The following is a 14,914-nucleotide window of genomic DNA, read 5'->3' as shown; positions in this document are numbered from 1 at the left end:
AGTGCTAAAATGTATTATAAAGCTATGATAAACAAAATAGTGTGGTACTAACAAACTGAACAAATGGTTTAGTATTTGTAAATACACAGAATGGAAAAAAATACAGAAACACATACAAAGTTAAATCCAAGATACTTCAAAAGTGAATGACATTTCAAAGAAAACCAAAGAAGAAAAGGTTAACAGTAGCCCAGAAAGGATTTAGGGACTCCGGCTGACACCTAGGATGGGGTCGGGTACCCTCAGACAACCTAGCAGTGAGAGAACAAACTGACACAAACTCCCTGAGGCCAATTTAGCAACATCCATCAAAATTACAAACGCCATACCCTTTGACCCAGTAATTCCTGTTCTGGGAATTCATTTAGCTGATGTTCATACACATGTTCCAAGAGACACTTAAAACACATATTCATTGCAACATCATTTGTGATGCTGGCACACTGGAAACAAGTACACACTCCTTGGGGACTCATTAAATAATAAGATCTACATAGCAGAATACTATACGGCAGCTAATAAACATCTTGGCCACACATCAGAGTCACCTGGAAAGCTTCTGAAAATCCAGACATGACACAGAAGAGGCCACACTCAGACCAATTAAATCAGATCTCTAGAGCAACGGCCCAAGCATTTTATTTTATTTTATGTTTTATGGACCAAACAATATGAACATAAGGAATCAGCATTTTAAAATAGCGGAGAATCTCAGGGCAAACCACCCAAAGGCAAACTGGGTTCCACTGCTCAACAACATGAGCCTGGGTCAGTTTCCTAAACTACAAAATGGGAAGGCAACAGACTGGCCTCAAAGAGTTGTGAAGACAGTGAAAAACCTATGTGAACACTAAGGAGAAGCTACCTGGCAATAGGAAGTATTCAGTCAGTGTCAGCTGCTTATCTAGTGCAAAGGTTCACAGCACATTCCAGTGATATGACAAAGGCAACACTCACAGATGTGCTTTTGTGTGTGCATGTGTACTACATATAATATGGAAAATATATACATACACATAAAATATAAAAATTTTACAAAAGACGATATTGACAACAGTCACCTCTAGGAAAAACCTGCTTCTATTACATACTCTCATAACTTTCAAAAATGTTACCCTAAATCCAACTCCAACTTACAGGAAATAGGACAGAGGACATGCTAAACCACACGTGGGTAACAATCAGCAAAATCCAGCCAGTGGGAAATAGACACAAACAACCTGATTTACTTTACCAAATAAATTTTGAGGGAAAAAAAAAGAGAGAGAGAAAAATGGAAGGTCAACTATGAGGCATTGGTTGACTTATTAATAGCCTGATTCAAACAGAACTTTCTTTTAATTAAGACACTATAAGAAAACTGGAAGTTTAAACAGTGGCTGAAAATATTTACAGATGAAATGATACAAGGCAGAATCTGTTTCAAAATAACCCAGGAGGGAGAAAAGCAGGCTGCTGTTGGAACTGGGCAATGAGCACATGAGGAGTCATGTTCTTCTGTCTACTGTCTTTTGTATTTCAAATTCTACCTAATAAACATTTTGTGAAGTACGTACATTACCTTTCCAACATCAAAACAAACCAAGCTAGCGTAAAAAGTAGAACTATTATTACAGAAAAATATTCAAATAGAAGTTGGTTATTTTAAAAGAAATTGGCTAGTTTTTAAAAAGTACCTCTCAGATAGTATGGTAATTAGTCACTTTTTTCTAACACGGCAATGCAAATAAATCCTCAGTTAGTCCACGAGGTAGTTCTGCTTCAATCCCCAATAACTCTTTGGCCCTACCTTCTAAATGTATGATTTTAAGCAAAGCACTTGATCATTGTACATCTCAATTTCCTCATCTGTAAAAAGGAAGCAGATCATTGGTTCTCAATTTTTGGAAATATATATTTTTCCAGGGGAAAGACTTCATAGATGATTCTAACACTTCTCTTCCTCCTCCCTGACCACATGCTCCTCAAACCCATCCAACTCTGAAAAGTTAAGATACCAGGTTATTTTCTGATATAACTTCAATATCCAGCAAACTCAATACTGCTTTCTAAAAATGAAGCATATAACCTTCACTGCAAAATAAAAATTGCAAAATAAAAAATAAAAATGCAATGTTTCTTGTGATAATTTTTTTAAAGTCCTCCTAACAACTTAAATCAGGTTTTCCTGACTTGTGATTTAAGTCAAATCGCCTGGAGGCTTCTTATGCCTGAGCTTTCTTAAAGAAGGTGCAGTTTCAGGGTGAATCGCTGGAAAGGTGAAATAGCAGCTATGACACAAGATGAGACTGAGCCAGGTGGCCCAAGGCTCGATCCCCAGGTGGGGTCCACAGATAGTTGAATCTGAGGGGAAACAGACAGACATCCCTCAACCCCTGGCTTTCTATTCATTATTCTCTCTCAGTGCATAAGCTGAATCTGACGAGAAACAGACAGACATCCCTCAACCCCTGGCTTTCAATTCATTATTCTCTCTCAGCGCATACTATGCAGCATACGCCCTCATCCAAGGACAAGAGCCACTTCAGGCAGACAACACTCAACAGTGTATATCACGAATTCATTTATTTTATTTTATTTATTTATTTATTTATTTTATTCGAAGTCTCGCTCTGTCACCCCGGCTGGAGTGCAGTCGCGTCATCTCAGCTCACTGCAACCTCCGCCTCCTGGGTTCAAGCAACTCTTCTGCCTCAGCCTCCTTACAGGTACGCACCACCACACCCAGCTCATTTTTGTATTTTTAGTAGAGACGGGCTGTCACCATACTGGCCAGGCTAGTCTACATCATGAATTCAAAATCAGCAAAAGGAATACCAGGAAATGCTCAGGATACTCTGTTTAGCATAAAAGAAGATAAAGTGTAATAAAATTTTATAAATATACATACATGTATTTATGTATATGTTTACATTAAGAAAAAAACAGGCTGGGCACAGACACTCACGCCTGTAATTCCAGCACTTTGGGAGGCTCAGGCAGGAGCATAACTTAAGCCCAGGAGTTTGAGAGACCAGCGTGGGCAATACTAGGGAGTTTCGTCTCTACAAAAAATTTTTTAAAACTTAGCCAGGCATGGTGGTACACATCTGTGAACCCAGCTACTCAGGAGGCTGAGGTAGGAAGGCAGCTTGAGCCCAGGAAGTCGAGGTTGCACTGAGTTACAATTGCACTGTGCTCCACTATCTTCCAGCCTGGGCAACAGAGTAAGACTGTCTCAAAAAAGAAAAAAGAAGAGGAAAAGGAAGAAGAAAGGAAAGAAAAGCCATAGAAAATATCCCATAAAGTTAATAGGAAGTGAAGGAATGTTCTTTATATACTTACCTGTATTTTCCAAACATTGTACACTGAGTATAAATAATCAGAAAGAAAAATGAAAAGCTTTTTCAAGAGAAATAATAGTAACAATAATAGCTAGTTATCTACTTGAGTTCACACTCTGTCAGGAATCATGCTAAGCAGATCTCATTCAATCCTCACCAGAGCCTACGGAGTTGGGTATATGGAGAGAAGGGGATTCTGATTAAGCCCCCATGACTCTACAAAGGGGTCTCCTGCAATGGGCACCTGAAAAAGCCTTGAATAGTAAAGGAGAAGCTGTTTAAAGACAAAACAAGGAACCCAACTTTCTCAGGCAGTGTGCGCCTACACAAAGAAAGAAGTCTCAGGCCCGGAGCACAGGCACCTTTCTATTCTCCTGACAGCCCACCCGAGGGACATCAAGAGCCACAGATGTCATGATAGGTGGGTGAATGCTATAGAAGGAATGTTTGTGTCCCTCCAAAATTCATGTTGAAGACCTAACCTCCAAAGTAATGTTATTTGGAGGTGGGGCCTTTGGGAGGCAAGTAGGTCATAAGGGCAGAGCCGTAGTGAATGTGAGTCGTGGCCTTATAAAAGAGGCCTAAGGGAGTTCATTTGCCCTTTTCACCACGTGACAACTCAATGAGAAGACAGGTCTATGAATCAAGAAGTGGGCCCTCACCACTGAACCTGCTGGCACTTTGATTTTGGACTTCTAGCCTCCTTTAGAGGCTGTCAGAAATAAATGTCTGTTGTTTATAAGCCACCCAGGCTACAGTACTTTTGTTATAACAGACTGAGCAAAAACAGTAAGCAAAACCAAAAAAGAGGTAGTAAGAAATGGAATTCGGCATGCACTGGGGGTCACCTCATAAAGGGCCAGGAAGTGAGAAAGGCTGAGTAAGTCTCTGTCCTGTATCACTGAAAATGTGGGCACAGCCAGCCATAAAGGAATAACGTAAAACGAAGCACAAACTCCAAAGAGGCAGGGTTACCTGCTGGGGAAAGCAGAGGGATGAACTACTGGAAAGACTTTGCTGATGAGAGGAGTGAAGAGCGCCCATACCTACGGGGACCAGGTGAGGAGGGAGCAGTCTGATGATGATGAAGTATCTGCCAAGGACACTATTAGGAAACCTGAAACTTATTTTCCAAATGATGCCATTCCCCTCCCAAGAAGCACTGAGGTCCCTGTAACTGGGCACAAAGGCCACACTACCCAAAGCAAGAGAAAGTACTGAACAGTTTTCTCAGGTTTTATGTTCTAATGGGCTTGTCCTAGAAGGGGTTAATATGTCAAATTGTTCCATGACACCCTCTTGGTACACTGCCACTACTTTGCTTCTCTGTCCAGGGCAGGAGGAATGGCCTGGTTGGACCCAGGGCCCTGTCACTGCCCAGTGCACACCAACAGTGTTGGAGCACTCTGTTCCTCATCCAAAGGACAAAAAGACACCCAGTCCAAGCACACAGGACAAAGACAACAGTTTCTAGGCAGTAACTGACATTCTTAGTGCTACCATATTTTCCTTCTTCTTTGTTAAAGAATTCTGCTCGTGATTTTTAAAGAGAAAAGCCCAGAACTGACACAGCCTTTTGGAGATTTTTGTCAGCATCCCAGCACTAGCAAAGGCAAAGTTACCGTCCCACTGCCTACAGCAACACCTGCAGGTCAAGAGTCTGAACTGCAGGTGCTATGAAAGTTGACACTGACAGCCCGTGCCCAGAAAACCAACACCAAACCCTATTATGATGTCATCCAAGAGGCAAACCCTAACAGGCAGCTCTTGATAAATGCCTGATTAGTGACTATGTCATAAGATGCTGCAGACTTTGCGCCCCTCTCTTCCACAGTCCTAATTATGTCTGCAGGCACTGGTCACTCAGTCTAGTATTACACAAACACTGAAGCTCAAATGGCACTTTTCACTTTGTAAAAAGTCTTTACTGTGAACTTTTTTTTTTTTTTTTTTTTTTTGAGATGTAGTCTTGCTCTGCTCTGTCACCAAGGCTGGAGTGCAGTGGCACGATCTCAAGTCACTGCAACCTCCACATCCCGGGTTCAAGCAATTCTGCTGCCTCAGCCTCCTGTGTAGCTGGGATTACAGGCACGCACCACATCTGGTTAATTTTTTGTATTTTTAGCAGAGATGGAGTTTCACCATGTTGATGAGGCTGGTCTCAAACTCCTAACTTCAAATGATCAGCCCGCCTCGGCCTCTAACAGTGCTGAGATTAGAGGCGTAAGCCACCACGCCCAGCCTGAACAATTACTACAACTGTAAAGTATCCTTACAGAATATAAGCACATTCTCTGATGCTATCTTGTACAAATAGGGTAATATCTGTGTGCTCAAATTCTCACTCTTCTCTGAGGAATAAGATGGGTTATTTACTTTGGGCCAGGCACGGTGGCTCACGCCTATAATTCCAGCACTTTGGGAGACTGAGGCGGGTGGATCATCCAAGGTCAGGAGTTCGAGACCAGTCTGGCCAACATGGTGAAACCCTGTCTCTACTAAAAAAATACAAAAATTAGCCAGGCATGGTGGCAGGCACCTGCACACCCAGCTACTTGGGAGGCTGAGGCAGGAGAATCGCTTGAACCTGGGAGGTGGAAGTTGCAGTAGGCCAAGATCACGCCATTGTACTCCAGCCTGGGCAACAAGAGCAAAACTCCGTCTCAAAAAAAAAAAAAAAAGATAGGTTATTTTAAGCACTGGGGTGGGAGTATTTCTGATCTTCATTTGACATGTCCTGGCAGCAACAGCAGGGCAGGAGCAAGAATGAAATTCAGACCAGTTGTAGGTTATTAGTCAGGGAGATGCTAAAATCAGAGTGATGGTAAAATTAGGTCAAAATAAAATTTCCCCCAAATCACCCTGAAAATACTGTAAATGAAACCTGTACATTATTATGTATAAATAACAATGTATGCTGCAACAGCTTTAAGGCAGAACACACGCACAAGGTTGCCAGGATCTGGGAGTCTGGCACCAATGGAAATGTCATTGTATTAGTCCATTCTAACACTGCTATAAGGACATACCCAAGACGGGGTAATTTATAAAGAAAAGAGCTTTAATTGACTCACAGTTCAGCATGGCTGGGGAGGCCTCAGGAAACTTTACAATCATGACAGAAGGGGAAGTAAACATATCCTTCTTCACACAGCAGCAGGAAGAAGTGCCAAGCAAAGGGGGAAAAGCCCCTTATAAAACCGTCTCATGAGAACTCACTATCACGAGAACCCACATGGATATAACCGCCCCCATGATTCATTGCCTCCCACCGGGTCCCTCCCATGACATGTGGGGATTATGGGAACTGCAATTCAAGATGAGATTTGGGTGGGGACACAGCTAAACCATACCGGTCATCTATCTTGACTGCAGTGGTTACAAGACTATATTTGTCCAAAGTCATAAACTGTATTCTACAAGGAATGAATTGTATTGTTACATAAATTATACTCTACTAAAACACAAAACAATGGTCTGTATACAGTAATGAACACCTTATAATAAAAATGCATATATAGAGGGAGGAGGATTACTTGAGCCCAGAAGTTTGAGTTCAGCCTGGACAATAGGCAAGACCCTGTCTCTAAAAAAATAAAACTCAAAATACATACATACAAAATATAAATACATTATTTTTAATAATTTTTTTTCCCAGAACTTACACTGAATTTATTTAAATTAAATAAGTATGTGATGTGACTTTACTGTAGCATACAAAAAGGGAGCTATTGCCTAATACTGGTTAGAACCAAAAAACGTGTCAAGCAGGAGTCAGCAGAAATCAGCAAACTAAGACTTAGATTCTAGGTAACTGATTTTAGACAGAGTGCCCACAAAAGGCAGTGCTTCTGTGTGATCTTCTAAAGAACAACTACCTTAACTTACTCAATTAAAAGAACTGTAGATCTACAGTTTATAGGATAAACCATCCTGAACACTGGTGGGAGGACTGGGGGTACTGCTAAAGGTAGAACAAGGAAAAGGATGGTCTTTCATGTTCTACTTTCAAATCTGCTAAAATACTACATTTCAGGTATAACCAGAGATCAGTGCCACAACTTCCTGTTTTGTTAGAGGAAAACAAGTAACTGAAGCTGAGAATGTTCCAGTCCTTGGAAATGTTTGATTAGGATTCTCGCAATACCAGTCTATTCTGAACAAAGAGCTACCAAGTAGAAAGGTTACCTTTCCGGAAACATATGCAAGTCTTCACTCTATACTTATTTTTAAGGTAGAACTCACAAAACTAACTCTAATTCTAACCCAGAACATAATTCATTGGTTCAAGAATTTTAAAATAGGGTCTCTATAAAACAACAAAGTAGCTATTCTAGTCTATTACTCAGAAATCAAAACCAATCCCCTCTTTTCATTTTTTAGAGATCATAAAAGGCACACAAAAAAATTAATGAAACAAAATAAATGGTCATTACAGAAAAATTAGAAAATATAGTAAGCGACAAAGATAAAAATGAAGAACACAATTCCACCACTCTGGGATTACTACTATTATTTTCTTCCAGCCTTTTTTTCTACATTTTTTTCTACATATATAATTTTTAAAGTTTTCAAATTTGATGTTAGACTATATAGTTTGAATTCTCCCCTTCTCACTTAACATTATCATGAAAATATCTGTATAAGTCAAGGTTCCACCAAAGAAACAGAAGCAGCAGATATAGTCAGTCCTCACTATCCATGGGTTCCATATCCCAAATCAAAATATTCCCAAAAAATATTGATCAAAATATTTGCTGCAGATCAAAAATACTCCCAAAAAAAGGCCAGGCATGGTGGCTCACACCTGTAATCCCAGCACTTTAGGAGGCTGAGGCGAGTGAATCACTTGAGTTCAGGAGTTCGACCCCAGCCTGGGCAACATAGTAAGACCCTATCTCTACAAAAAATACAAAAATCAGCTGGGCACGGTGGTGCACGCCTGTAGTCCCAGCTACTTGGGAGGCTGAGGTGGGAGGATCGCTTGAGCTCAGAAGGCAGAGGCTAGAGTGAAACAAGATCAAGTCACTGCAAACAGAGCAAGATGCAGTATCAAAAAATATAAAATAAAATTCAAAAAAAAAAAAAAAGGATTGTTTTGTCTGTGCTGAACATGTACAAACTTCTTGTCATTATTCCCTAAATAATACAGTGTAACAAGTATTTACATAGCATTTACATTGTATTAGGGATTGTAAGTAATCTAGAGATGATTTAAAGTATACGGGAGAATGTGCATAGGTTATACACAAATATTATACTGTTTTATGTAAGAGACCTAACCATCCATGAATTTTGGTATCCACGAGGGACCTGGAACCAATCCCCTGCAGATACCAAGGGATAAATGTATTTATTAAGAGAGTTACTGCAAGAAATTGGCTTACATGATTGTGGGGGCTGGCTAGGCCAGTCTGAAATCCACATAGCAGGCCAATGTGGAACTCTCCAGAAACTGAGTGCAGCTGCTGTCCATCGGAGAAATTTCTTCTACGTCAGGGGAGCTCTGCTGTGTTCTTCAGGCTTTCAGCTGATAGATCAGGCCCACTCAGATCACCTAGGACAATCACCCTTACTTAAAGTCAACCAATTATTAACTTGCATCACATCCACAAAATACCGTGACAGCAATGCCAAGATGAGTGTTTGACTGAATAACCAGGACTGTAACTTAGCCAAACTGACAAATGAAACTGACCATCACAATAACCGTGTCAGTAATCTTTAAAAGCATTTTATAAATGTATTTATCCATTCCCTTACTATAGAAATTCAGCATTCTTCCAAAATTTTGCTAATATAAGTAATGTTGAAATAAATAGAACTGAAGTGAACAATGCTATAGACTGAATGTTTGTGTCCCAAAATTCCTATGCTAAATCTTAATCCCAAGATATTGGGATTAGTACTTCACGAGGTGATTACGGCTCTGCCTTCATGACTGGAATTAGTGCCCTCATAAAAGACTTGAGAGCATTCTCTCACCTCTTCCAGCATTTGAGGACACAGTGAGGTAACTATGAATCAGAAAGTGGGCTCTCACCAGACATTGAATCGGCCAGTCTTGACCTTAGACTTCTAGTCTCTAGAACTGCGAGCAATAAATTTCTGTAGTCTATAAGCCACCCGGGCTATATTATTTTGTTATAGCAGCATAAGTGGACTATGACAAACAACTTTGTATATTCAATCTTCATTCTCACATCTCATTATTTTACAGAAAGACTACTAGTAAGGAGGGGCTACATATAGAACTCTAGAAAACCTCATAGGATCCCCTTGAGTCTTTGGCTGAATACAAAACTGCACACGTGTAAAGTGCAACTCCATGAGACAAGTAGGGAACTGGGTAACTGACGGACAATCCCTGGAGCTGGGAGATGTTCAAGCCTCAACCAGCCAGAATGGAAAGACCTCACTAAATAGCTGGAGCACTCAGAAGCCCCAAAAAGGCATGTCTTAGAAGACTAAGCTAGCTTTAAAATAAAAGCACCCTAGACACAGCTTAACAAAACTGAAAAACAAGGCCAGACACATTGGTGCACACTTATAATCCCAGCACTTTGGTAAGCCAAGGTGGGAAGATCATTTGGGACCAGGAGTTCCAGATCAGCTTGGGTAACATTAAGACTCCATCTCTACAATCAATTGATCAATCAATACAAATAAAAACCAAGCTTCAAAAAGATCATTCTGATCAGCAAATAAATTAATTGCCTGCAAGAACAAAACTCAACACTCAACAGAAGAAACCAAAACCCAGAGACTCGACAGCATAACATTTGTTAATGTCTAGCATCCAATCAAAAATTATCAGACATTTGAAAGAAAAAGAAAATGTGACCCAAAATCAGGAGAAAACTCAATCCATAGAAATAAACCAAGAAATCACAGAGATAATGGAATTAGCAGATAAAGACTTTAAACTATTGTAAGTATACTGAAGGATTTAAAGGAAAACCAAGGTAGGAATCGAAGCCATAAAAAACAATCAAAGGGAACCAGCAGGGTTGAAAAATAAACTATCTGAAATTAAGAAGTTACTAGATGAGTTTAACTAAAGATTGGACACTATAAGGAGAAAAGACAGTAAAGTTGAAGGCAGGTCAACAGAAAATATTCCAAAGGAAGGACAAAGAGAAAACAGACCTCCTAAGTGTGTGTGTGTGTGTGTGTGTGTGTGTGTGTGTGTGTGTGCTGGGCTTGAGGGGTGGGCACAAAAGTCCCCAAATAGTATAAACACAACGAAAATCATGCCTGAGTAAATCTTAAACTGCTCAAACTAATGATAATAACTTAAAAGCAGCTGATATAACAAAAGAATGGGGATATTTCACATACAGGGGAACAAAGAATGTCTACTCACTTCTCATCAGAAACAGTGCAAGCTAGAAGACAATGGAATTACAGTCTTTAAAATGTTTAAAGAAAAACAAAAACAAAAAAAAGTGTCAACTGCAATTCTATATCCAGCAAAAATATCCTCAGACATGCAAGATGAAATAAAGGCATTTTCAGACAAAAAAGCTGAAAGAATTCACTATCAGCAGATTTGTACTACAAAAAATATTTTTAAAAGATCTGCAAGGAAATATCAGATGTCTGCCTTCCACCCTATATTTCCCAGTTCCAATCTCTAAATCTTTATTTCACCCCTTCTCATCCAGAGCTCCATATTCAAGAACTGCTCCCCTTCTCCATCAATTTGGTTCCACCATCAAACAATTGTTTTCTCTGAACTTCATTAGTTAGCCCGGCCTTTAAGACTCTGCAATCTTGCCCCTCCTGTCTTTACAAAACTTATTTTCTCTTACTCCATATTTTATAAGCCATTCCAAGTTGTTCACTTTGCTTCACTAACTAGAAAAAAAAAATTCAAAAACTCCCCCACAGCCTAGGCAATACAGCAAGAAAATCTTTTAAAAATTTAGCCAGGTATAATGGCAGACATCTCTACAAAAAATTATAAAATTAAACAGATGTGGTGGTGCATGCCTACGGTCCCAGCTACTCAGGAGGCTGAGGCGAGAGGATTGCTGGAGTCCAAGAGTTCAATTCATATATTGCACTATGATCACACCACTGCACTCCAGCCTGGGCAACAGAGTAAGATCCGGTTTCTATTTAAAAATGTGCATGCACACACACAATCTCCCCCAAAACAAGTCAGAAAGAGAGCACAGGAGTAAGAAAAACAGAAGAGAACTCAAGGTGGCAGGGATTCGGGGGGACACAGGTGACCCATCCTATCAAAGAGGGAAGAGAGTGAATTTTCCAAAAAACAAAGCAGGCCAAGAGGCTCATGGCTGTCTTGCAGACACTGCTACAACTCCCACATAAGAAGGGATCAGCTCCTCTCACTCAGACGGCAAGGAAGGACTGTATAACTAAGTTTAGAGCACCCACGAAACATTAACTCCTAAAAAGTGAGTACAAGTACAGCATGAGGCTTGATTCAGGGAAACCTTATGTCACATTCAAGCTCTACTGCTCATTAGCTGCTTGACTATCGGCTCATTTAAAATTCACAACAGCTCTATAAGACAGGTACTATTATTATCACCGACATTTTACAGAGGAGAAAACTGAGACACAGAAAGATTATACTGCTTGCTCAAGGTAATACATTCAGGAAGCAGCATAGCCAGGATGTGAATCCAGTCACCTAAAACAGACTGCCATTTCAGGTGTCCATTATACCTCAGGCACTATGAGCACATCCTAGCAGTGCTCCTGCAGAGAGAAAAACACAAACAATAGAGCTGATGAGGCTAAGCCTCTAAACACAGATAAAGTTAGGTCTTTGTGAGAGGAGTCAAGTGCTCTAATTTTGGCTCTGTATCTCAAATGGTTGTATGACTACTGACCTTACCTAATGAGGGAATTGACCTTAAGCCAACTGACCTCCCATCCTACGTAACTGAAAGACTGTAATGCAGCAGTTTGCAAATATGAAGAGCTAAATAAATACTGACATCAAGAATTGATGTGTTACAAAGAATGAATTATGGACAAACACAAACACCAGCTGTCAAGCAAGAAAGAAGGAAGCTGCAAAGTAGAAATTCCCACCTGGGAAGAGCTGGTGGTTCCCTAGGGACTTCAGCAGCACCAGCAACTGCTCCTGGAGCTTCTGCCTCCTGTGAGCCATGGGCCATTTCCTTCACAGGGTCCTGTGGGCCTGGAGGCTGCACTTTCTCTAATTCCTGACGCCCACCCAATTCTGTGGTGGAGTCAATCTCTATTTCCTGGACTGGAACTGGGACTGGCTCCTTCTCAGCTGCAGCGGCTGACACAGTCTTGGCCTCTTCTTCTTCCTTTCTTCTGATTTTCTCTTCAAGTTCCTGCCTTCTCTTCTCATCATCCTGACGGGCCATGTGGTCAAAGGTTTTGAATACCTAAAATCAAACAGCAACCCAGCAATCAGTTCATCTGCCCAATACTGTACCACATATCTTGTAGAAATGTGGTAAAATCTGTTAAGGAGAGAACTAAAAGTCATAAACTGACAAGTTTTCCCACTTGAAAAATGGAAATGCACTGCCACTTCACCAAAAGCTGACAGGTAAACAGTGTTTAACAGGAGGATTCCAAAATCAACAAAATCAAAAACTTACAAACCAAGGCTAACAATATTTACAAACCTAAAATATGCACAGTTAGATGGTCTTTGTTGTCATTATTTTTACAGACCCCAGTTTTGTTCACAATGCAAAGAATACACGGTCCTGGTACAACTGTGGGTTATAAAGGATCCAAAATTCAGACTCACAAATGAAACATGAAAATATGGCTGAACTTCAATTCTCCAAATGCAACCAGGTTTACTGGACTGCTGCTATTTTTCACCACACTGCATGGACATTCAATTCAACAAACATCTACTACGTGCCTACAGTGTGCAAGAAACACACAAACAAAAAAAAAAACATGAAAATGATTTCTGCTGCCTCCTAAGAACTCAAAATTCTGGTGTGTAAATAAGTTCTTAACATTTTCTGGGACACAGTCACACCCATGAAGGTGCTGGGACCTCTCTACCAAAAAAGTACAGTGAAGACATACCCACACATGAAAACTCTGATACAAGAGGGGGCGTGACAGAGCCCTTAATTCCCTGTCAGAGTATGGGTGGGAATGAGCATATCTGGCAAAAGAAATCTAGGGAGACTTCTTGGAACAAGGAGCATTCCAGTTAGACCTTGAATGAGAGGCACATCTTCCATAGGGAACCATTGGAGGAAACGCCATAGCTCCAAGAACAGGCTTGTCAAAGAATGGCAAAAACTCTTGCAACAACTGGAGGGAGGAAAGGCTGAGAGAGCAACCTGGGACATGGGTGGGAGTCAGATTCTAAAGGGCTAGAATGTGGACAGGTATTAAATAACAATGTTCTGTGCACTGCACAGGCAGTCAAAAGGGTGCTAACAGACTGTGTCAAATGATTCTACAAACATTCTCTCAAAACCCTCACAAAAATCCTGTGAAGAAGACAGCATCAACATTTCAAAAATGAGAAAAAATAGGGCTTGGAAAGGTTAAGTAACTTGCCCCAGCTCCTGCTGGCAAAAGAAGTAAAAAATTACGCAGCACGCACCAAACAGTGCAAGGAGATGATGATGTACGCAGAGGGGAAAAAAAAAATCAATAAAATCCTAAAAGGTTAAAAACTGGAAACAACACCAGAACCACTTTTACTTCTGCAGATAACCTGAAGCCCTGACTACATTCTAACATTCATGTTTCTACCGCTTTGAGTCCATTGCTGTCAGAGTTGCTCATCCTCCTGATACTCCAGCTCATCTTAACTCCACAAAAGCAAAGCAACAAGAACTCTCTCTCCTAACACCTGAGACTTCTAACACAGAATCCCCAGACTTGATAGTCCTCACCATGCCACTGCCTCTGCTCACTCAGTACATCCAGCCTTCTCTGACCTACCCATTCACACCACCAGGAAGTGCTACCACTGCCAACCTCCCAACCATCACGTGTTCTCAGTATTCATTCTAGAGTCACAGAACATGGAGCTGGAAGAGAACTCCAATCTGTGACCTCCAATCAATCTTCTCAGCTGACAAGAGGTGAAGTGACTCTCCCAAGATTTCCCAACAATTTATGTGAGGAACAGGATGTAGCTAGCTTTCCTGATTCTAGTTTCAAGGACTTCTACAAAGGAGCACTTCTCAAAGTGGACTCCAAAAAAAAAAAAAAAAAAACAGCATTATCGATTACAATGAATGGCTTGTCGGTCTAAACTATTTTTGTCTTAAAACATACTAATGTATTATAAAGTGGAATGCAATTTTCACATACATCATTCCTACTGAGGTTCTTCAAGCTGTGTATTCAGGCTATGCAAACTCTTAGGAGGAAATGTATGAACTGCCTAACTCTACACCAACACTGCACTCCCCAAAATATTAAGGGAACACTTTGAAGTTCCACAATGATGCAGCCCAGCACTCCCATCCAAATTCTTCTCTGCCTATATTCAGCAGAGACACCAAGCATCCCACTTCTGGTCGGGGTAGAGGGGCAGACCACAGGAAGCAGTTTTATGCCATCAAGTTAGGGACAGAAAAAAAAAA

General features: G+C 40.6%; 2 protein-coding genes across 2 annotated transcripts in view; one reads left to right on the top strand and one right to left on the bottom strand.

The window, feature by feature from the left end:
* OGDH (oxoglutarate dehydrogenase) overlaps nucleotides 1-14,914 on the top strand; it is a 474,703-nt gene that overhangs the window by 244,584 nt on the left and 215,205 nt on the right. The gene's annotated exons all lie outside the window — the stretch shown is intronic.
* Nucleotides 1-14,914, bottom strand: part of NUDCD3 (NudC domain containing 3) — a 106,609-nt gene that overhangs the window by 88,432 nt on the left and 3,263 nt on the right. The window contains 1 exon segment of the mRNA NM_001266593.1: nucleotides 12,396-12,721. Within this exon segment, the coding sequence (NP_001253522.1) occupies nucleotides 12,396-12,721 (326 nt within the window).

Source organism: Macaca mulatta, chromosome 3 (assembly GCF_049350105.2).
Source record: "Macaca mulatta isolate MMU2019108-1 chromosome 3, T2T-MMU8v2.0, whole genome shotgun sequence".
In the NCBI taxonomy this organism is placed as follows: domain Eukaryota; kingdom Metazoa; phylum Chordata; class Mammalia; order Primates; family Cercopithecidae; genus Macaca; species Macaca mulatta.
Note: the sequence above shows the minus strand (reverse complement) of the source record. Positions and strands in the feature narration are given on the sequence as shown.